Raw genomic sequence first — 22,425 nt, forward strand, 5'->3', positions numbered from 1 at the left:
TGGGTGAATACTGTTCAGAAACTTTTAATATGACTGTTTGAAAATGTGAATATGTTATCTTCTAGTACCTTCTCCCAGGAAAGAAGTTATTGGAATGTAATGCAGTATCAGTAGGCCCCAGAAAACACAGAATGTGCTGAAAGTGCAATGCACTGTTTCTTTCTGCAGTGCATTGCACAGAAGAGCCATCTGGTCTCAATAACAGTGCCAAATAGCTCTTAGTAAAGGATTTGTGATAGTTTTGTAGTCATTTGGTTGAACCCTCTTCAGGGAATATTTAGTTGTGCAAAATGCTGTATCACAAGCTAATTCTGAAGGTTAAGTTATGTTCTTGGGCACTGTCTGGCAGTTGGCATCGCCATTTGACTGCCTGTGAATTAATTTGTGCAAGTATTATTGATGAGTTCAAGGTTAAATGTTTAAACAGATTATGGACAAGAATTTACTTACTGATTTTTAGTAGCTTTCTAATAAAAATCCCAATCTCAGTTTACAAAATTTCATTAAAATTGTTTGGTTTTACTTTATTGATTAAATATGAGAAGTCTATGTGTAGACAACTTAAAAAAAATCTAGGTATTATTTTCTGGTAGTTACCACCTTTGACACTTATCTTTTTACTAGAAACATAAATACTTTATCTCAAGTTCTTATTTAACAAAAATTAGGTCACTAAAGCAGCCCAAATGTTTAATTGTATTGACTCTGTGTAGTTAGTGGTATTCTGATTTTCCAGAATGATCTAAAAGAAAATGTATTGTATTGCCTGACCACAGCTAATACTGCTTTATCTCATGGCCTTATTGCACAATAGCTAAATCAGTAAGTTAAAAATTGACTGTCTGTAAGGGAAACATCTTGTTTCCCTCTGGAAACTGCACCTCACTTCATCTCTTCTAACAGTAGTGCTTTGCAATTACCTCTACATGCTTGTATTTATTTTTCTTATTCTTGTTCTGTTATGATTCTGACATCAAAGAGTTGAGAAGTTACCTGTGTAAAGATTTGAATTTTTTTAACTCAAGCAGATATGAGAGTCATGTCTTGTCCCTTTAAAACAAGTTCCCTTTTTTAAGTTATAGAAATGAAGGTATGTTGTAAGAACAGTGATCAAATACTCTAGTTGGAGGAATAACAGTGGGTCCCAGCATGGGAGATTTTTTTGTCCAGTCCCACATCTCTCTCTGAGTACAACCTTCTGTTGAGTGAGTTGCTGTCAGCGTGGTTAGACTGACCAGTGTGACCCAAGTGGAAATCTCCCTTTTCTTATCACCCAAGGGCTGCCTGCTACCACCTTTTTTGTCACGCGTCGTCTCTTTCATGCTTCCCATCAAAAAAAGTTGAAAGCAGGAGGAAGGGAATGCTTTGGTTTTGTCTTACAACCTGTATTATGTCCAGACTGTACTGTTTCTTCCTTTTCAGTCTACCTGAAGGCTCTTCTGTGTTGCTGTTTTAGTTTAGATTAGAGTCATGCTTTTGAAGCACCTCTACTGATTTGTATCTATTTGTATTTTTGTTTGCATTGTGGGATGGTATTGAAGTGCATGAGGGGAGTTCCTTTGAAAACCAAACTGGAAGATGCAATTTAGCAGTGCACCTAAATTGTTCCAAATGTGTGTTTCATTTGTGGCACCAGACTACAGCAAGAAATAAGCAGGTTTATTTTTAAAAAAACAGGTACTGTAGATGTCAGGTCTTCAGCACCAACTGTTTTACTCTACAGATTTGCTTCTGCTGCTCTGCACTACTTGCTAATAATGCACTCATAGTCTTGGAGGAATTCCTTTCTGCGGTTCAGACAATAACTGTGCTCTGTCACAACTGGCGCAGTCTCTGGCTCTTTTCTACTGGATATTTTCAACTGGAAATTATATGATGTAAAGCTTGAGCTTAAAGTAATGTTATTTATCCATTGTTTTGTTTTGGTTTTTAAATTACTCTGTCACACTTGCTGATGTATTTTATCATTTTCAAAGCCTAGAATAGCTCTGTTCTTTCTTGTGTACTCATCTTTGCTTCAACTCTGTTAGTGCCTGCAGTCAGCCTAAGGTGCTTTGCTGCCTCTGGAAATTTTCCCAACTCTTTAATTAAGCTTTTGTTAGCAAATCACTGTTGAAGTGAAGGATAAACATATATAAGCATGTCTTAGGTAAAGAGTTGTAGTGTCTTAACAAGACTAACTGAATGTTTTTGTGTAAATGTTTACCACAAAATTGTCCACTTTTCTTTCCCAGGATAGATTAGAAATCCTAGTGCTTTTTCCTGACTGGCTTTTATTTAATGTCATGTTAAAGACCTTTCATGTTGCAGACTGAGCAGCCTGCCCATGTTGCCCATTCTAATGCTTCACTACACTTGGAAATTTGCTCTAATGCCTCACCTGAATTGTGCTAGCTGCATGTTTGAACTGTTAGATATTGATCTATTTAGCTTGGAGATTTTGTCTCCTTTCTTTCTTTGCATCAGTCTGTTAATATACTTCAGCATATGATCACGTTCTGTCTTAATTCTTCCTGCTTCAGGCTAGGCAGTCCTTGGGTTTGGTTTGTTGTACTGCCCCACCCCACCTCCCCACCCCCCGTTACATGGCTCACTTCTTCTGGGCTTTGGCATTTTCCTTTACTCAAATGTATTTTCACATTTTAGTCAAAATGGATTTTCTGCAGTGTTTCTACATTTCTCTGGAAGTGCTGCACACAAAGTTGAATACAGGATTCAACCTGTAGAACCTATATCAACATCTGTGATACAGATGGGACTTTCTTGGTCTCAGTAATAGAGAACAATTTTGTCATGTGTCCTGCAAGCTATGTTCCTCTTTACATGAAAAGTTTAAAAAAAAAGGGGGGGGAGCATAATACTGTTTTATTGCCTTTTGTGATGATACTGCATACTTAGAGTTGCTGTTTATCATCAAGATCAGCAAGAATATCTTGCATATTTTGTGAATTTTACTGTGGTTGGGTCCTTGAGGACTTTAAAATGTTAGAAGGCATAAAGCTGGAATTCACCATAGCAAAAGACTTTTTAGCAAAATACTAATGTTGCATGTAAATCCACAGTCAATTCTGGTTTTTCTTAGAATTTCATTTTTGCACCCACTTAAATATACTTCTTACCATTTTTTGAAATTCTTTGTCTAAATATAAAGTCTGTATGGATTTTTGGGCGGTGTTTTTGTTCCACTGATGAATTCCGTGAAACTGTGGGACATGCAAATACAGCAATGCAGCAAACTGTGGTGATGAATAGCTACCGTTAATGATGCATGGCCCAGTATAGAGAGCAGCTTGGAAACAAAGCAGGTCTCTGTGTCATGTGGCCCTCTTATCCCACAGGAGTAGGATCTGAAGCTCCAGAGCAGGCTCTTCTCCATTTGTTCAGACTGCTTGATCTGTTCTATAAGGAAGTTTACTAGTAACATTTTAGCTACTCTGTTAACAGGAACAAAGTCTTCTCAGTCTTGTTTATGGTTCATGCAGTAGCTGTAGCAGTTTGACAAGAGACCAGAATTAATCACCTATGATTGGTATGTAATCTTGATCTTAATCACTGAACTACAATAACACTATTAGAGAGGTAGCCTGGGCAGGGAAGCAAGTTAAATGCATGGTGGAGAGAAAAAAGAAAAAAAAAAGTTCTGCTTCCCATGTTATTTAAAAAAAATGATAATGTATGTTATACTACTTTTTAAAAAAAAGTAATAGTGACCTACTGTTCTTCTCTAATAATCTCTAATCATCAATAGGATCCAGATGCAGCAGGTTGTATTAATACTCCTTGTAACTTCCAGCGTGATAATGAGATAAGGAGAGACCATGAAGTCTGAATGTTAACAATGAAAAATTCATTTCTTTGTGATGCACAGTGAATGATCTTGGAGGTGATTTCAAGGGATATGGCAAGAGCTCCTCAGCTGCTGACAAAGTTGTCAACGAAATCAGAGCAAAAGGAGGGAAAGCAGTCCCCAGTTATGGTATGTTATTTCTCCAGACTAGTGTAATGCTTTTTTTATAGGAATAGCGGACCTCTTGAATGAAAAGTTGACACTGCTTAATAAAGGACTACTGCCAACTTGCCAATACCATATAAATAAGTAGGTGTAATATAATGTGGAGTAGGGAGACAGAGATGCTAAAAGCAAGTCCATAAATTGATTTTTTAATTAATACTTGTCTAGTAATGCCCCCTTCTTTCATATGCTTTCTTATCGTTGAAATATGAAGAAACTGTCTATCTGCAGTTGTCAGAGACAAAATGGGAATGGATGATTCTTACTTGTTTTGCTTTTTGTTTTTCTTACCATGGCAAACATTGTGCCATTTGGACTTTCTGTGTGTGATTTGCTTTAGGCCACATGCAAATAATGACTGAATTTGAATTTATTTTATACTGGGGTTGTACACAATTTATTTTTCCTAGCTCCGTGGAATTAGTTGTTAATATCATGGAAGTGCAGTGTAACCAGTTCATTTTACTTGAAAATTCATACTTTTTTCTTACAGATTCAGTGGAAGATGGTGAAGAGCTTGTGAAGACAGCACTTGAGGCTTTTGGGAGGATAGGTACAGTTGTTTAATTCTTATTGTAACTTGTTTGCAAGTGCAGAGCCATTATAAACAGTACAATTGACAACAAGTGTATGAATTACATTGTGACAATAGTAGAACTCCCCAACCCTTGATGTCCTTAGTGAAACGTAAATCAGGGACTTTCTACTTTAAGTCTGAATGGGCAACTTTTCTGTCTTTTTGGTACTTTTTAGCAGAAGTTTAACGCTCAGCATATGATTCTTTGTTTTCCTGCCTGCCCTTCAGAATTTTAGAACCTCAGTAATGGTTAACAATTTCTGTCTCAAAGCACAGCATTCATCAATTATTATAACTAGCTGCATAAAATCAGGAAAATTAGAGATGCTCTGTCATGTTTTGGAAGCTCTTTTACCTATGTGAATATCAAAATGCTTTAACACAAATGAAAAAAAACCAAAAACCTTGAGGTATTTTATCTAACAAGTAATGTCCCTCTTTATCATAGGATTGCCACTGTTTAATTGTGAAGTTTATGTGATTTTAACTCAGGGTTAAATGGCTAAAAGTACACAGGATCAAAGCCAACAGGATCCAAATTAAATATTTCACAAAAAATTATGATCCAAGTTGCTAAAGCAAGTGCTTTCAGCAAGTGGCTCTGTGATTCTATGGTTCTTCCAGTTATCATTTGGGTTTACTGCAACAAAGATGGCGGCACAAACCGCATGATTGGGAGCACTCTGGAATTCAAAGCAAGTTGCAAAACTGTGCAGGATGTCTGCACCCTGCAGGTATTGTGTTCCTAGGTAGCCAGCAGTTCTCAGCTATACCTCCCTGTCAGGCTTTGTTCTCTTGGCAGGCTGAGACTTGCCCGTGCTGAAGTATTTTGTCTTGTCTTAATTATTGTCCAACAGTAGAGTTCCACTATTTGGGACAAGGAGCTATAGAACAGTAATATGATATATGTGTGCAGTGTTCTTGTCTATATATATTTTTAGAAGTGGGAGAAGTATAGAAACAAGCTTGTATTTTATCAGTGCATTCACTTAGTTTATTTTCTTTTTCTTTTTTTTTTTTTTTCCAGATATCATTATAAACAATGCTGGGTGAGTAAACCTGAAGGTTTTTTCCTGTTTGATTGTGGGCTGTCACTTTTGTCTGAAAACCTGTTCATCTTTTTGTTTGTTTGTTGTTTTGTTTTGTTTTGTTCTCCTAATGATAAATTTTAGGATCCTAAGAGACCGTTCATTTGTTCGGATAAGTGACGAAGATTGGGGTGAGTTAATAAACTTTAAAATGTACTTTCTGTGTGGAAGATGAAAGGTACATCCCTCCTGTTGGTAAAAGGAAGAAGAGAAGACGGGACAGGCTGTCTGTGCCAAATCAGAGAATTATCTTTTTCCCTGAAAGCTTAGTGGTAAGCTGCTTGTGGTAAGCTGCCTTGTGTTCAGCTTGCAAACCAGATCTGTGCTGCAGTGCATGGTAGGAGTATGTAGTTCCAAAGGGGAAGAAAGGCCCTAGCTGCCACTCCTAGTTGCTGAGTGGAATACAAAAAGAGCCATGTGAAACACACACAATGGATTTTGTGAGCAGAACACATTCCTAGCGCCAGCACTGACTGGCTGAATACTAAACAGGCTTAGAAGACCCAGAACTAACAACAGAGGAAAGAAAACTGATGTGCCAAGGGACAGAAGAACAGGGGGAACCTTTAGTGAGATGGTAGGTAGTGATAAGCCAGTTGAGCAGACTTCTGCAAAGATGGTCTAGCTTTTGTAATCCTTGTTTGGCTGTGCTTAAGTGCAGGAATTTTGAATGCTTGTGAATTTTGTACAGGAGAACCCCATCCAAGAGGCCAAAGAGATAATCAGTGTATGTTCAGGCAACGGTTTCAAAATGATCTATAAAAAAGAAAAAAAAAAAAAGCCCACCACTTTTTTAGTAACAGTTTGAGAGTGTGAAGAGAGTGCAGTTTTTGTCATGAAGAAAAAACAAATGGTGTATTTCAAGTTGGGAGAAAAAATCCTGGAATTATTAAACTGACATTAATTTGTTCCTAGATATAATTCATAGAATTCATTTGAGGGGATCATTCCTGGTCACCCGAGCTGCATGGAATCACATGAAAAATCAGAAATTTGGCAGGTAAAAATTCTGTCTTTTTTTTTTTTTTTTTTTTGCTTTTTCAGTAGGGTATAACAGACTGATGCATGCTCTGGCAGTGAAAGAGGAGTTTTGCATCCTTTTCTTTCACTGTCACTGGGATGAAACAAAATCAGTCCAAATGTGTACGCCCTTATGCTTTCAGTTCTACTCCCCTCTCTGCCTCCCCAGCCAAATGTTTAAAGTTTTTTTCCATGTAGATGCAAATATTGCAGACAGGAGCTGTAGGGTTATAGAAATACCATTTCTTTTCCTGAGAACTGATTAGAAATGTTTGTTACTTGTACGTTACTACAAGTCCAAGGGATTCTTCCCCTGCTCCTTACTCAAATGACAGGTACATGCAGTTCTGCTTTTGGGTCTTGTTTTTTTTATTTGGGGTTGTTTGGTTTGGTTTTTTTTCCCCTTTGGACAAATGTGCTTGTCTTGGAAGTTGTGGGAGTGTTAGTCTATTTTGGTATGTGTTACTGTTAACTGAAACAGTGCAGTGAATTCAGACCTTTAAATTTTTTCACTTTTGTTGTTTATCAAAACACTGATGTGATTATGTTAATCTTGACAACCATACCCACATCTTGAAAGCTGTATGAGCTTCTTGTCGTTCTGTGACCAAACTGACATTCATTCTCATCCAGGGTACTGAACTGTAAGGATGAGGGAAGAGATCAGCAGGCAGAATACATGGCTAAAGTCTAGGAGTTACATCCATTTAGGAAAATGCTTCCCTTAGCTCCTTTTCTGCAGTTGCTCAGATAACAATGGTAGTGAATGCTTCTGCAGGTTATGTATAGATGTGTGCCATCTGCAAAATGCCTGCTTTGTATAGATTTTTGTAGCCTTTTTTCCTCTTGATCATATTGAGCCAGTACTTTTAACACATCTCTTTATTTAGATTAAAAACATTGGTTTATTGTCAGTGAGGCAAATAATATAAAAATGAAATAGATTTTGATCCCAGCTATGTAGTGCGTTTACAGTAGATTTGAACAGATTCTGATAAGGCTTTGTTTAAAATTGAAGGTGTAGACCCTTTTCTTTTGAATTCCAATTTATGAGAAGACATGCAGCATGTTTTCTTGCCCCAAACCAGCTGAGAACTGCAGTGGTTTTAGAGACTTCTTGTGAGCAGTTCAGTCACCTCCACAGCAATAATGTTAGGGGACAGCAAAAGGCAAGACTTTACTATTTTCTTCCTTCATGTGTTTAACACACGTTAGGATTCTTTGAATGTGAATCCTGTTATAATGAGTCTTCACATATTACCAGGTAGATATTAAGGTGAAGTAATTTTCCATAAAATAATTTTCTTCTGACCGCTGAAGCCATTAGTTAGTTGGAAGAATAATGCCACTTGAAGTGCAGTTAGAACATGAAAAGAAAATACTTTTCTCTACACCGTATCCCATTGTCACACAATGCCCGTTCTATTTTTGAAGTATAACTCAAAAAGGCTCATGACTTTTTAAATTTTCTGCTACTATGACACTGCTTCAGGATTTGTCAGATGTTTGCTATCAATCAAGCGTAAAAAAAGGCATCTGTTTATTAGCAAAACCAACAAATAATGTTTTCTTATTTGCACACTTTTGTTTTGTGTAATATGGAGAATATAATGCCAAAGCTGGAAAATGCTGTTGTCTAGAGTTAAACAACTTGAAGAATTCATTGAACTTTTTTTTTCTCCTCTCCCTTAAGAATAATTATGACTTCGTCAGCTGCTGGAATATATGGAAACTTTGGTCAGGCAAACTACAGTGCTGCAAAACTTGGCCTTTTGGGTCTTTCAAACACAATTGCAATTGAAGGCCGGAAGTATAACATCCACTGCAACACAATTGCTCCTACTGCTGGATCCAGACTGACCCAGACTGTCATGCCACAAGGTGAATCGTTTAAGGTCTACATGTACTGATATTTTTCAGTGAATTGAACCACAGCTAACTTTCTTATTTCTTAGAAAATACAAATCCTTTACTCTTCGTATGCTGCTAATTCATTATTCCTACTGTCTTTCTGTCTCTGAACTGTCAACTTATTTTGGCTGTTGTAAGGAATTCTTATTTTCTGCCACAAGATAAGAAGCAATTTTTGTAATTCACAAATGTAATTTCATGTGGCAAGGTTCTGTAATTATAGTCTTTTCCAAGATCCTCTTACAGTAGTGGGAAGGCTTGTTTATTTCATCAGATGTGGAATCAGGTATGTGCATAAGGTGTCTGCACTTGTTATAATATTGTCTAATTGCAAAATACTGTTTTTTGCACAACATGTCATGTGTGTACTTCTTCGTTCCATGATCAGCAGAAGAATGAGCTGAGTTGCCTAATGTATTATGTTTTTCTTTATTGCACAGTTACTAATCTTTGAATGCTTGAACAGGTTTTAACAGAGCACTGCGTTGGGAAGTCAGTATCAAGAACATTGTAGGAGACAGCTCTGTGTAAAGTGTAAATTTAGGATGAATAGAGTGACTAATTACTTTGGCAAATGACCAAAGAAACAAAAAGAATTAGGAAAAAAAAGTCTGTGAAAGGAAATTGCTCTCAGAAAGTCTTCCAGAATCAGCCCATTTCATTTCCCTCCTACCCTTCTTTTCCCTAGTGATGGGCAGATTTCAAAGCCAGGGGAATCATTACATTTTTCAGACTGATATACAGGATATTGAAAAGTAATATATTTTATACAGTTATGCATGGATTGAATGCCTAATTTTGTTTGACTAATTAAGTTCTGTGTAAAGTATCCTGGTTTAGGTCTAAATAATGCAAGTGATCAGGAAATCTAGCACCTCTATAGGCTGTAGATTCCAGGAATTTACTTCACTTACTTACAGAAGATTCAAATACATTAAGCTTGCAGCCATGTGTTCCTGAAGCATAAAGTGGAGTTCAGTAGCTGGAATTTCCTGAAGATACTTACATAGAGTGATAAAACCACCTCCTAATTTTATTTCTTAGTAATTTAAAAAAAAAAAAAGAGTGAGATCCTTTGGTCTCCCTATAAGATAGTTACAGCTCTGATCATTTATTTCTTACCTTGCTCCCTCCCTCCCTCCCTCCCTGTCCAGTTTTTCAAATACTCTTAAAAGGTTTGGACACTAGAATTTTAAAAACGTTTTCATATGTCTTTTCAAATTATCCTTGTTATCTTAGTCAGTATTTTCCTATTCATCTTCAGATGTTTGCAAGCACCTATGCTTTAGCATTGCCCCAGTTATGTATGTTCAACTTGGCCCACTTATTGTTGTTCTTGCTAGAACTCTAAATGTAGTTTGCATCTTTTGTGTGGTACTTTTAATCTTCTACCACCTATTTCTTAATTCATTTAATAGTGTATTAATAGCATTAGTGATAACAGTCTAGTGCTAATTTTTGAGACTAAATGGTGTGTGACATGAAGTGGAATACTTCAGAAAAGCCTAAGGCTTTTTCTGTGCACTTACAACACAACATATTAAATGGAGTTCAATTTCCTTTTACTTTTGTGGAACTTCTGAAAATGAAATTCTGTTACTTCAGGTTGGCTATTAAAGAAGTACCTGTAATGCTAAACTTTTCCAGCTCTTACCTGTCGGGGTATATTCGAAAATGCTTGCTGACCTTTAGCTGAGGAACAGCTATGTACCTATTGCTGTTGAAAGAATAATATTCTAAAAGCTGAAAAACTAAATTAAACAAAGTTATTTTTGCTTTTCAGACAGTGGATAGAATATGTGGCAAGAGCTGCCTGGACAACCACACTCTACTCTATGACAGTATCTCCATTTTCAGATAGTTTTCTCTTGTGCCAGATGACAATGAAAATCCCGAAATACAATTGATACATAAATTTAGCAGGGCTGATAATTCCCGATATCTCATTTGGAAATACCATCCTTTCCAAATGGAATATTTCTCAAATATTCAGCAGCTGCAATTCTTTTCATATTGTCTTTTCTTTATAACTGACTAGCAAATTAAAAGGGAAATTGCTCAGGTACGTCTCCATCAGGATTACGTCTACGTGGCTTGTCCTTGTTTCAGGCTGCCTGTTAGATGGAAATTTAGGAAGGTACCTGGCTTTGCAGTCTTCATGTTACAGTGTTCCCAAGATTTAGACAGTCTTTAATCTGTCTGGCTGAGAACCAATGCCATTGGGTTTGGAGGCATACACACATCTCATAAGTTGTTCATATTTAATGAATCTTCAAACGTTTCATTTAATTTGACCTTTCTTTTTATGACAGAACACTCTTGGTTAAATTGTCCTTGGCTCTGCTGTTCATCAGAAGGTGTTAGAGTAAGAATAATTTGCTGAAATCTTACAGTATTTCTATTTTATGATTCCCCCCTCCAATTTGCTCTAGATCTTGTCGATGCTTTCAAACCGGAGTACGTTGCTCCGTTAGTTGTTTGGCTTTGCCACGAGAGCTGTGTGGAGAATGGCAGTCTATTTGAGGTAATTTTTTTTATTTTCCCTTTCTTCCCCCCCTTTCCCTCCCTTTGCCCCTTCCCCTGAAATCAGTCATTTGCTTTAGCCTGTTCAGTCTTAAACTTTTTGCTAAAACTGAATTATCATGTGAGGTACTACATTCTTAGCATAGACAAAAGAAATGTTGACCCTGTTGTGCTGTATGTGATAAGTACGTCAGGCAGTAACAATCTTGTAAAATTCTGTTGTGTGCTCAGAATACTACTGATTTGATTGTTACAATTCTTACTGTACCTTTACAAGTTTGAAAAGGTACCAAAGCAACTGCTTCAAAATAAGTTTTTGTTTTGTAAATCTTACAAACACAGAAAGCAACTTGCAGGAAGGGTGAATTACTTGTGGAATATATTCTAGGTATTGTCATCAAACTGGATGGAAGCTGTTATCTTGGTTTGGGGGTTTTAAGTTGCTCGTGTTCCAGTGCTTAACTAAACTGTTAAATACAACCAGCAGTAGTTCAGAAATTTTTGTTATGTTGAGTTTGTTCTGAAGTGAAGTTTTGTTTCCCTACACTACCAAAACTTTGCTTTGTAACGTGGTGAGCTGATGATTTTCTTTTTTCTTGGCAGGTGGGAGCTGGATGGATTGGAAAATGTAAGTACTTTGTGTTGCAGGATTGATTTTGTTTTTTGAGTTTACAACAAAAGTGTGCAAATCATCTTTGCAGTTAACCTCTGCTCAAGACATTTTTATTTAGGGAGAGAAGATTAGCAAAAGTCTAGGGTTCTGAGGAGACTGCTTATTTTAAGTAAAAGTCACAAATTTCACTATGCATTGGGGAAACTGGTAACTTAGGTATGTCCTTTGTTATGCTATTGAGCTGACTAATAGTAACTGAAAATCTGCCTAAGTAACCTTAACTCTTGGATCCCGAGGCTATAATTGAAGTCAAGGAGAATCTCAATTTTTGGTGCCAAGTATATGTTGCTGCCTTTTCTTGATAACTCCAATTTTTCATGGTATAAAAGTAGCACATGCTGGTAGACAGGCTGCTTTTTAGTTGCTTTCCACCTTTATGTATACTTCTATAAAAATACTAGTGATATGCATTAACATGTTGAGGCAATTAGCCTTCTTAATAACCAATACCTATGCTAACGAAGTGTTTTCCTTGAGTGACTCCAGTAACTAGCTTAAATATGAACATAAAGAAAACTCACAGACAATACTGAGGGCTTATGAGATGGAAAACTTAATTCAGTGTGTGAAATGTCTTAACTTTTTTCCTAAATATGTTGAACCTAGTACCAGCATTATTTTCCTGAACTGTTCAGGGACTTTGCAGCCTACGTGAATATCACCAGTGGGTTGGAAGCAGGGTCGTTACTTCAAAAAGTGGTTCCTCCTTCTTCCAAAACATTTTTTTGCCCACTTGGTAAACATTTTGTACACTTTTAACTAACTGTAAATGTTCTGGTGGCACTGGAATAGCTTTTCCCAGGTAGTGTATTACAGATTAAACAAATTGGGGCAGCAGCATAAAACCTCTTGCTGCCTTCCACAAGGAGATGAGTTTTAATACAGCTGAAAATTTGTGGCTTCTCTCTGGTCAAAAGAAAATAACCATTTTTCATCATTGTAATGGCTACTGTAAAATGAAAGCGGTTGTTAATGAGATATCAGTATGGCCTTATTCATTGCCTATTGATAATTAAGAGTAAAACCAACACGACTGATTAAGGATTAGTTGCAATCCAGGAAGCCTGTATCCTTCCAGAACTGATTTCATATTAGCCTTACCAGTTTCTCTCAAGTTATGGTATTGAAATAAAATTTCAGGGACCATTTGGAGATGCTGTCTACTGGTATTAACATTCTTTCGTAGATAACAAGTGGTTTTCACATTTCTTCTATAGTCTTCCGAGGCTTTCAGAAGATTGCTAAGCATTAGGAGCCAAAATCATGTCAGAAGAGAATGTCTGTTGATACGTACTAGCTACAACTTTTCACTAGACACAATCCTAAAACTGATGTAATATTTTCAGGGAGTAATCAGTCTGTTGTGGCTTTAATAAAATTTAAAACCAGTGCCATTCCTTTTCTAAATGTTAGTTAAAAGCAGTAAGCCCTTTTAGTCCAGCTTGAAGTTATACTGGTGAGTTAAATTGGAGTACTTATAAAGTTTCCTTTCTTGCACCATCTTGAAAGTAGTGGCCTAGATGAAAGTGATCTAAAGAAACTAAAAGTTTCTTTGTTTGTTACTTGAACTCTCTGGCTCATGTTTCCCTTTAGTGCGCTGGGAGCGATCCTTGGGTGCTATTGTCAGAGGAAAGAATCAGCCAATGACGCCTGAGGCAGTGAGAGATAAATGGGAGAAGGTCTGTAACTTTGATAATGCCAGCAAACCCAGAAGTATCCAAGGTAAAGGAGACTTTGATAATGTGGGTAGTTTGGGCAAGCAAAGCTTAGAAGAGAATGCTTTCTTGTCAGACGTTTTCTGAAACTTTACTTCAGAAGTCTAGAGAACCAGCAAATTCTTTTGTAAATGTGTAACATTGATAATTTACTGTTTCAGTACATTCAGTTCTTTTTAAGGAAACGTTTGTGTTCTTACCCGTGGAATTAAGACAGTTTTATCTTTCTCAGAAGTTTCTAGGGAAGTGACGTTACTGTCATTTTATGTATTACAGCCAGGTACTTTATTTGATTGCACCTGTACAAAGGGTAGTAGCAGTGTAATAGAGAGACTGTATTTTCTTTTCAGTCCTGGAATCTTGGGTTTTGGTAGACTTTTCCATACCAAAAAGCTCTCTGATTAAGTCATTTGGTATAACACAGCAAAGAAGTTCTTCCTTACTGCCTTGTGTTCCTGGGTAACATCATGCCCTTGGCTGGTGACCAGGGTGACTGTCTCTTCCAATGTTTTCTTTATTTTCTTTGTTCCTTCCCATTATTTATTGGGATTTGTTTTTTTTTTTTTTTTGGCCAAGGTGACTCTGAACTTTCCTGCTGCTGTACTTGCTTCTCTTTCATCTTCCAAGCTTTCTCTTTGTTGTCTTACACCTCCCTTTATTTAGATCCATAGTTGTCATAGTTAATAAATGAACCATACAGACTAATTTTGCTGATTGCTTTCTAAGATTTCTCAAGATGTTACCTTTAGTTTGTTAATGTGCTTGGTATCACTGATAGTTGTTTTGTTATTATGCATGTCGTTATTTAGGTCAAAGATTGAATATTTGTCAAATTAGGAAATGCCAATATTTAGGTGTTTGGGGGAGGAGGAAAAGAGGCATCCTTATGTACAATGCCAGATAAATTTCAAAGGTACTTAAATACACGGCAGACATTTAAGCTGTTGGTCCTGAAATCCATTAGGGCATTTCGTTAAAACCTTAGGGATATGTTTTTAGGTGCCTAAACCAAAACCAGAGTAGGACACACTTTGTCCTTTCCCTCAGATCTTGGTAGAGGAATGTAACCAGCCATACAGTAGTTCTATATCACCTTACTGACTGTTTTCACTGATCTTTGGCTTACAGATGTCCCATTTCCAAATGTATGTCAGTTTATAAATGTTCTCTGTCCTGCTATTGAATGGTATTTATAACAACGTAATTCCAGCTTTATAGCTTCTGATCTGTTCTCCAACCTGTCACATGTACTATGTTATTTTTATGGGTTGTTAGCAGAAAAATGTTGTAGAAAAAAAGTTGTGGATGGAAATTTCTTTTGAAAGTTTCTTCAGTGTTACATATGATATTCCACATCTGCTTTTGATGCTATCAGGAGAAAAAATTGGACAAGATTTTGGACTTCTGAAGTAAATCTGCTTATGATACAACATAGCAGGTTTCTACAGTCAGGAAATTGTAAATATTATATTAGCATGAGTCCCATGCAGTGTACATACCTTAGCTTCCGTTTTGTTATGAACTTAGACAAAATACAGCATTGTCCTTTCAGTGACATCAAGCCATAGATACTGCCAGGCTGAATGAAAAGTCTTGCATTAATTTGTCGTATGTGAGAATCAGCAGGAGGGTTGAGGAAAATTCTGAAGAAGTTAGCTGAATAGAATTTTCAGTTCTATATTAGAAGTTTTTTCTACTGCTAAAGTCTCCATTTTGTTGCTTGAAGGTATTCAACTGTTAAATAAGGGAAACTAATTAGAGTACTTGCATTAAAAATGAAAAGCTACAATACCTAATATCTGCAAGTTAAAACTATCCCAGAAGATTTCATTAATTGAAGTAATTTGATGCTGTGAAGAGCAATCATGTACTAACCATTATGTATAATTATAAAAAAATACCAGTTAGATAAAGTATTTGCTTGTAATATAGTAGAAAATCCCATAATCAGAGATGTTAATCTTGTTTCATAATTTGGACATACTGATAAGAGTAGTTTGACATTATTCGTTCTAGATTACAAAAAAGTAGGAGTGTCATTTGTTGGTTGGTCGGGTTGTTTTTTTTTTAAAGTAATTTTTCTTACATGTGTAACAATCATACAACACAATACTTTGATTCATGTTGTACTTTTTTTTTTTACTTGGAATTCTCTTTTTTGCAAGCACAGGGGGAAGTCATTCTCTTAAAGATAAATAAAGTAAATGCTCCACACCTACTGTCCGAATAATCATGTGTTTAAAGCCCTGCCTAGCAAAGCACTCATTTGATGTTTAAGTAGAGCACTTTCATAGTTGTATATTTTAGCCAAGGTCATTCTGCTGGAGATGCTGAACTCCTGAAGACTAAATGGAAGTACTTTCTCATCTTTACGTTTTAGTGGTGTTTTTCTAAGAAATGAAAACATTGAATTCTTTTTCTTAAAACCCATTTAAGTAAAAAGATCCAAATTTTTCTTTCCATCTTTTTTGGACTTTTTTTAAGCACTTCTTCCGTTTGTAGGCTTAACTTGTTCTCTTGGCACATAAACTGAATCAAGCTAAAAAACTCTTGCTTGTGTACCAGAATATGCCTTCATAGAGTTTTTGCAATTTTAATTAATAGGAAATAGCTAACTGTCACTTGATTTGGCAGTTTATATTAATTCAGTAACCCACTGAAGTTTCTCAGATACCTTGATAACGTGCTCAGTAAAGCAGTCTTTCTTGGTTGTTACCCTACATCTTTCTAGATGAGCAGCTGGTGATTGTGCAGTACAGTCTTTTGCCCAAACTCCTCCCCTTACCCCAAAAGCTATCTGACACAGTCAGTGTAACTGACTATGCCTGCCTTTTCACTTTCTTTTTAATGTTTCAAGTGTCTTTGAAGTGTTACTGTAGTTATTCCCCAGCTTTACAGGCTTAGTCCTTAATGTACGTGGAGAAGTTCTGGCAGTTCCTCTGTATTCCCACACAGTTTCAGCTATAGTCCTGTTAACTAGCAGAAGATACGATTTCTTGTGCATTCACTACATGATGTCTTTTTAACAATGGAAGAATCTGAGAACAGACTTCTTTGGTTTCTTTTTAAGAAGCTCTGTGAGAATTTAGGGCTTAGGAAGTTGAAGAAGTGGAAGATGTAGTTTTGCTGGCGTGTATTCTTCTACATTCCCTTTACCAGGAGTGGAAGATAACCATCTATTTAATGCAACATGAAAATGTCACTGCCTCAGAGGCAGCAGTGAATCTGCAGTGACTTCTGTGTTAGAGCTTTTTCCTAATTTCCATGATGATGTTATTTTCTTACTAATGATTAAAGTGAAATAATAGTTTTAGCTTACTTTATACCACTTCGGAACAAGCTAGAAATCTTTCAAGAAGGGCATAATCAGAGGCTTAAAGTTAGGACACAGAATGAACTTACAGTGTACATCAGTGAGTCACTGTAACCAGCTCCCTCTATGCCCTTAGGCAGTAGCAGTTGCAGAATAATGTGACTTGGCTTAACTAGTACTAGAAAAGAATTGCTCAGCGTCTCATTTGCAGCTCGATCTAGTGAGCTGACATATTTGTCATGGTAACATGATTCTGTGTTTTGAGATACTGAGAGGTCCTGGGCTCCTGTGTATATGCATAAGCAGAAAGACCAAATTAAATGTGATACAGAAGCTTCTGAATATGCGGTGCATGTGCAGTAGGTCACAGTTGCACATTGCATGGCACGTTGGTGTGTTGTCTCCTCATATTCCCTCAGACAAAGCTAAATCCAGTAGCCGTTGCCTCCACAGTGCACTGCTTGCTCTTGTGTCCTAGTCTGACTCTTCTGTTAGGCAAAGGAGAAATCAAATTGTGTTGTGAGATAGGTGGAAGACAACCATCCCTGTCTTGCAGATGATGTACTGTATACAGCATTCTGTAGTATGTATTGCACAGGTTAGTATGTTTAGTTGTTCTATTTATCTAGGAAAACAGAATTAATTATGTCTGTCACCCATATGAGGCAACCTCTCTCTGTCTCGATTTCCTCCTTGGTTCTGAAGATACAAGCCAGTTTCAGCTAAATATAGTATTTTAGAGGTCTGTAATCTGCTCTTACGTTCATGTGTGTTTTTAATTCTCTTAGAAGCTGTCTAGGTACATGTCGTGGTTTAACCCCAGCCAGCAACTAAGCACCACGCAGCCGCTCACTCACTCCCCCCCCACCCAGTGGGATGGGGGAGAAAATTGGGAAAAGAAGCAAAACCCACGGGTTGAGATAAGAACAGTTTAATAGAACAGAAAAGAAGAAACGAATAATGATAATGATAACACTAATAAAATGACAACAGCAATAATGAAAGGATTGGAATGTACAAATGATGCACAGTGCAATTGCTCACCACCCACCGACCGGCACCCAGCTAGTCCCCGAGCGGCGATTCCCCGCCCTCACTTCCCAGTTCCTATACTAGATGGGACGTCCCATGGTATGGAATACCCCGTTGGGCAGTTTGGGTCAGGTGCCCTGGCTGTGTCCTGTGCCAACTTCTTGTGTCCCTCCAGCTTTCTCGCTGGCTGGGGATGAGAAGCTGAAAAATCCTTGACTTTAGTCTAAACACTACTAGCAACAACTGAAAACATCAGTGTTATCAACATTCTTCACATACTGAACTCAAAACATAGCACCCTACCAGCTACTAGGAAGACAGTTAACTCTATCCCAGCTGAAACTAGGACAGTACAGAAAACAACTTGAGTATTCTCACTGGCTGACTTTTGGCACATTTCAAAAGCTTATTTCTGGTATAGAGCAAATTAATATAAAACACATGGAGGGTGTGTATGTATGTATGTGTACTTTTTTTGTATATAACGAAAAGTTTTGCATAGGAAGAAAACTGTTCCAGCTTTAATTTCAGCTTTCTTCTTAAGTGTTTAAAAAGGGTTTAAACACTGGTGCTGTTTCCTTCATAGTTAAGGGTATGGTTCACATGCAATGTTCTGTAATTGGAAAGTGAGAGGAATACTTTTGGAAACAGGCTTTGCTGTGACTATTTTCACCCTTTGCTCTTCAGGTTAATCTTTCCCTGCTGTCTGCTAATCTTTTCCTCTATAATAGCAGACAATGCTGGGGTAGTGGACATTTTAGGTTTTAGAGTTCACTGACAGTAAAACAACTTAAAAAATACCCCCAAACCATTATTAAAAATAATTATATTAATGAAAAGGTTTCCTGCTGGGTTTGTTTCTGCCAAAATTATACCCTTCAAGCTGTTTCTTGGATCTTAGAAGAACCTTACTCAGCTTGTAGAGTCATGTATTAGAAAGTACAAATTGTCATAGTTAAGTCTACTGCTGAAACATTAATTTCAGACATCCTTGTGTATTTACATGACTGAAAACTCATGTACCACTCTGTGCTTCCCTTCCAATCTCTTTTCAGTACTCAGAATGAATGCAAATTAAAGACAGTTGAAACCATCCTTATCGCTGTCCAAACCTCACTTATTAGTGATTTTGTAATGTTTCATCTTTCTTTTCTGGCAACATCTTATTGCATTGTTAGCTCATAACAATGTATTTGATCATAACCTTTGTACTTCTTAATGCAATAATCTAATTTACTCTTTCTTTGAAGGGGTAACCCTGCTTTGTGAAAGATTAATTTCTGGTCAACTGCTAGAATATTACTGCAAATCTAATGCTACACTAGTCCAGTTTCTCATACCAGGCAGCAGAAGAGCAGTGAAGACTGAAATAAATCAATATGTTGAGACATTTCAGTTGCATGCTGCTCTAGCAGCCCCTGGAAGATGAAAAGAATATGTCAGCACTGGGGTTCTTAACTGGAAAAATTCTGTGATGTAGTAATTCAGGGGGAAAAAAAGAAATTAGCATTCTTTTCCCTTTATTAAAAAAAAAAATAGAAAAGCTTTGCTGCTTGTAATTAGTGATGTTCTAATAGCTAGCTTAAGGTTTTCAGGCAATCCAAAAAGGTAGCATCTTAAAAGTAGCTTTGATATTAAAGGATGAAAGCCACCTTGAAACATACAAGAAATTTGGGCCTGGAACCATAGACATATCTCATGCAGTTGATGTCTGTCATAGATACAAAGAAATAAACCCAGAAGTCCTTGAAAGAACATTCCATCCTTAAAGACAGCTTTTTCTGCATACATATGCTTAAAAATCAGTGAAAGTGTTACTAAATGATTCTGGTATGATCCAGGTCAAGTGCTGTTGCTGATTACAAATATAACAGTAGGCCAAAGTTTAAAAAAACAATTTTGGTGAGGGCTTTGATGTTAAGGGTGAACAACAACACATCTCACATTTTAAAAAGGGTAGAAAGGAGGACCCTGGGAACTACTGACCTGTCAGCCTCACCCCTGTGCCTGGGAAGATCATGGAACAGATCCTTCTGGAAGCCGTGTTAAGGCACATGGAGGACAGGGAGGTGATTCGAGACAGCCAGCATGGCTTCACCAAGGGCAAATCTTGCCTGACCAACCTAGTGGCCTTCTGTGATGGAGTGACTACATCAGTGGACAAGGGAAGAGCTATGGGTGTCATCTATCTGGACTTCTGTAAGGCCTTTGACATGGTCCCCCACAACATCCTTCTCTCTAAATTGGAGAGATACAGATTTGATGGGTGGACTATTCAGTGGGTAAGGAATTGGCTGGATGGTCATGTCCAGAGGGTAGTGGTCAATAGCTCAAAGGCTGGATGGGGATCAGTGACGAGTGGTGTCCCTCAGGGGTCTGTACTGGGACCAGTACTGTTCAATATCTTCATCAATAACATAGACAGTGGGATTGAGTGCACCCTCAGCAAGTTTGCAGACAACACCAAGCTGAGTGGTGCGGTTGACATGTCTGAGGGAAGGGATGCCATGCAGAGGGACCAGGACAAGCTCGAGAAGTGGACCCATGTGAACCTCATGAGGTTCAACAGGGCCAAGTGCAAGATCCTGCACCTGGGTTGGGGCAGCCTCCAGTATTGACGCAGACTGGGGGATGAAGGGACTGAGAGCAGCTCTGTGGAGAAAAACTTGGGGGTACTGGTGGATGAAAAGCTGAACATGAGCAGGCAATGTGCACTCGCAGCCCAGAAAGCCAACTGTATTCTGGGCTGCATCAAAAGAAGGGTGGCCAGCAGGTCAAGACTGGATTTAAGAAAGAAATTTTTTACAGTGAGAGTGGTGAAACACTGGAACAGGTTGTCCAGAGAGGTGGTAGGTGCACCATCCCTGGAAGTGTTCAAGGTCAGGTTGGACGGGGCTTTGAGCAACCTGATCTAGTTGAAGATGTCCCTGCTCACTGCAGGGGGGGTTGGACTAGATGACCTTTAAAGGGCCCTTCTAACCCAAGCCATTCTATGATTCTATGATCTCCTTAGTGTTCAGCCAGACACTAGCCAGCTCACCAATTTGACAGCCCAGTTGTATCATATATTCTGGAAGAAAGACTCCTTGAAAAGGAGATGGTAGTGTTCTGCACCATTATTAAATTACAGGTTGCCTTTGTACTGTTTGTCTTAATGATGTTATTGCATGTAAAATACATGTTGGTAATTGTCTTTTCAGATTTCACCATTAAGATTTATAGTTATGGTCCTGCATGGAAATGGGTTGTGGACATGAGGTTGAGGAAATCTTCAGGTTTACTTGGAGGTCAAAGCTTATTTTCCCTTTAAGATATTGAAGGATTATGAAAGCCTTTCTTTGGTTCATGCAAGAAACATAGAAACAGTCTGCAACTTCTCCAGCAGCTCAGTGTTGCTTTTCATTCATTCATTTCATGAATGAAAAAGGGATAAAAGGGATTAGCTTTTAAAGGGTTCTTATGAATTACAAATCTCGTTTTGCACATTTTCACATTACGTAAATGTCATAACCTCATGTGATGTTGTGACAGCGCTTGTACCCAAAGGGAAATCTTGTCTTTGGCAGAAGAGGTGACAACATAGGTTTGTTTTGTAGATGTTCCTTTTTCTTCATAAGATTCAGGCTACAAATAAAATGTTATGATGATTCTAGCAGTGACACTGGGAAGCAAGAAATATTTTAGAAAATCAAGATTCTGCAAAAGCGTATGCAGCTAACTTGCAGGATATTTAGGGGAGTGCTGTGCAATAGAGGAACATGGTGTTAGTCCAAGCAACGGTGCAAGTCAGTATGGGTATAGGGGTTTTGAATTGGAGGGGAGTGGCTCCAAGGTAAAGGTATTTAAATAATGGTGTTGTGCTCCTCTGATTTAAACACTTTTATATTTTTCTGGGCATGATTCTCACCACTTTTTGTTTGATTCTTTCTAACACACCATTTAGCCATATTGAGCTTCAAGGAGCAAACTGTTCTTGATGGCCTGCCTTTACCATAGCTGAGTTCTGTGTCTCAGCCACACATCATCTCACTTGTAACCTGGCATTGTTCAAGCCTCAGTTGTTTGTTTGTTTGTTTATTTATGTGACTTGGGAAAGAGGGTAACCACCAGGAGATGAGACCTGTTACTTGTATTGCAAATAGTTTTCAAGATAAGAAAAGCAGTACTAGTTTTCAGATGTTTACTTCTGAGACAGTTGAAACATAATGCTCATTATCTTCTCCTTAACATTGTGGTTCAGGGAATCAAACAAAATATTTACTGACATACTCCTCTTGGCTTGAATGGTGGCATATAACAACAGTTGTGTTTCAGGCATTTGAATTAGATAGGTGTCAAGGTTGACTGCTGGGTGCAGAACTGATGGAACTGGTGTAGAGATCACTTACTATGAACTGTTGTGTAGATGCCTGTAAAATGCAGCACTGTGCTCAATTTGCAGATGTATATTTATTGTGTTTAAAAATGAATTGAGAAGTACCATTTGCGAGCATGTTTGTTATGTGTGTAACTGGAATGTCTCATTTACAGCTATTTGTAAGTGATTTCTTTCAATTCCTTT

The 22,425-nt window shown here is 37.6% G+C and overlaps 1 protein-coding gene across 2 annotated transcripts in view; it reads left to right on the forward strand.

Annotated features, from left to right (window-relative positions):
• Positions 1 to 22,425, forward strand: part of HSD17B4 (hydroxysteroid 17-beta dehydrogenase 4) — a 74,387-nt gene that overhangs the window by 3,572 nt on the left and 48,390 nt on the right. For both annotated transcript variants that reach the window (XM_030003691.2, XM_041120718.1), the window contains exons 3-11: positions 3,869 to 3,976; positions 4,506 to 4,565; positions 5,617 to 5,638; positions 5,762 to 5,808; positions 6,593 to 6,677; positions 8,391 to 8,578; positions 11,041 to 11,132; positions 11,735 to 11,759; positions 13,398 to 13,526. In XM_030003691.2, coding sequence (XP_029859551.1) covers positions 3,869 to 3,976; positions 4,506 to 4,565; positions 5,617 to 5,638; positions 5,762 to 5,808; positions 6,593 to 6,677; positions 8,391 to 8,578; positions 11,041 to 11,132; positions 11,735 to 11,759; positions 13,398 to 13,526 — 756 coding nt within the window. The remainder of the gene's footprint in view (positions 1 to 3,868; positions 3,977 to 4,505; positions 4,566 to 5,616; positions 5,639 to 5,761; positions 5,809 to 6,592; positions 6,678 to 8,390; positions 8,579 to 11,040; positions 11,133 to 11,734; positions 11,760 to 13,397; positions 13,527 to 22,425) is intronic.

The sequence above is a fragment of the Aquila chrysaetos genome, chromosome Z (assembly GCF_900496995.4).
Source record: "Aquila chrysaetos chrysaetos chromosome Z, bAquChr1.4, whole genome shotgun sequence".
Classification (NCBI taxonomy): domain Eukaryota; kingdom Metazoa; phylum Chordata; class Aves; order Accipitriformes; family Accipitridae; genus Aquila; species Aquila chrysaetos.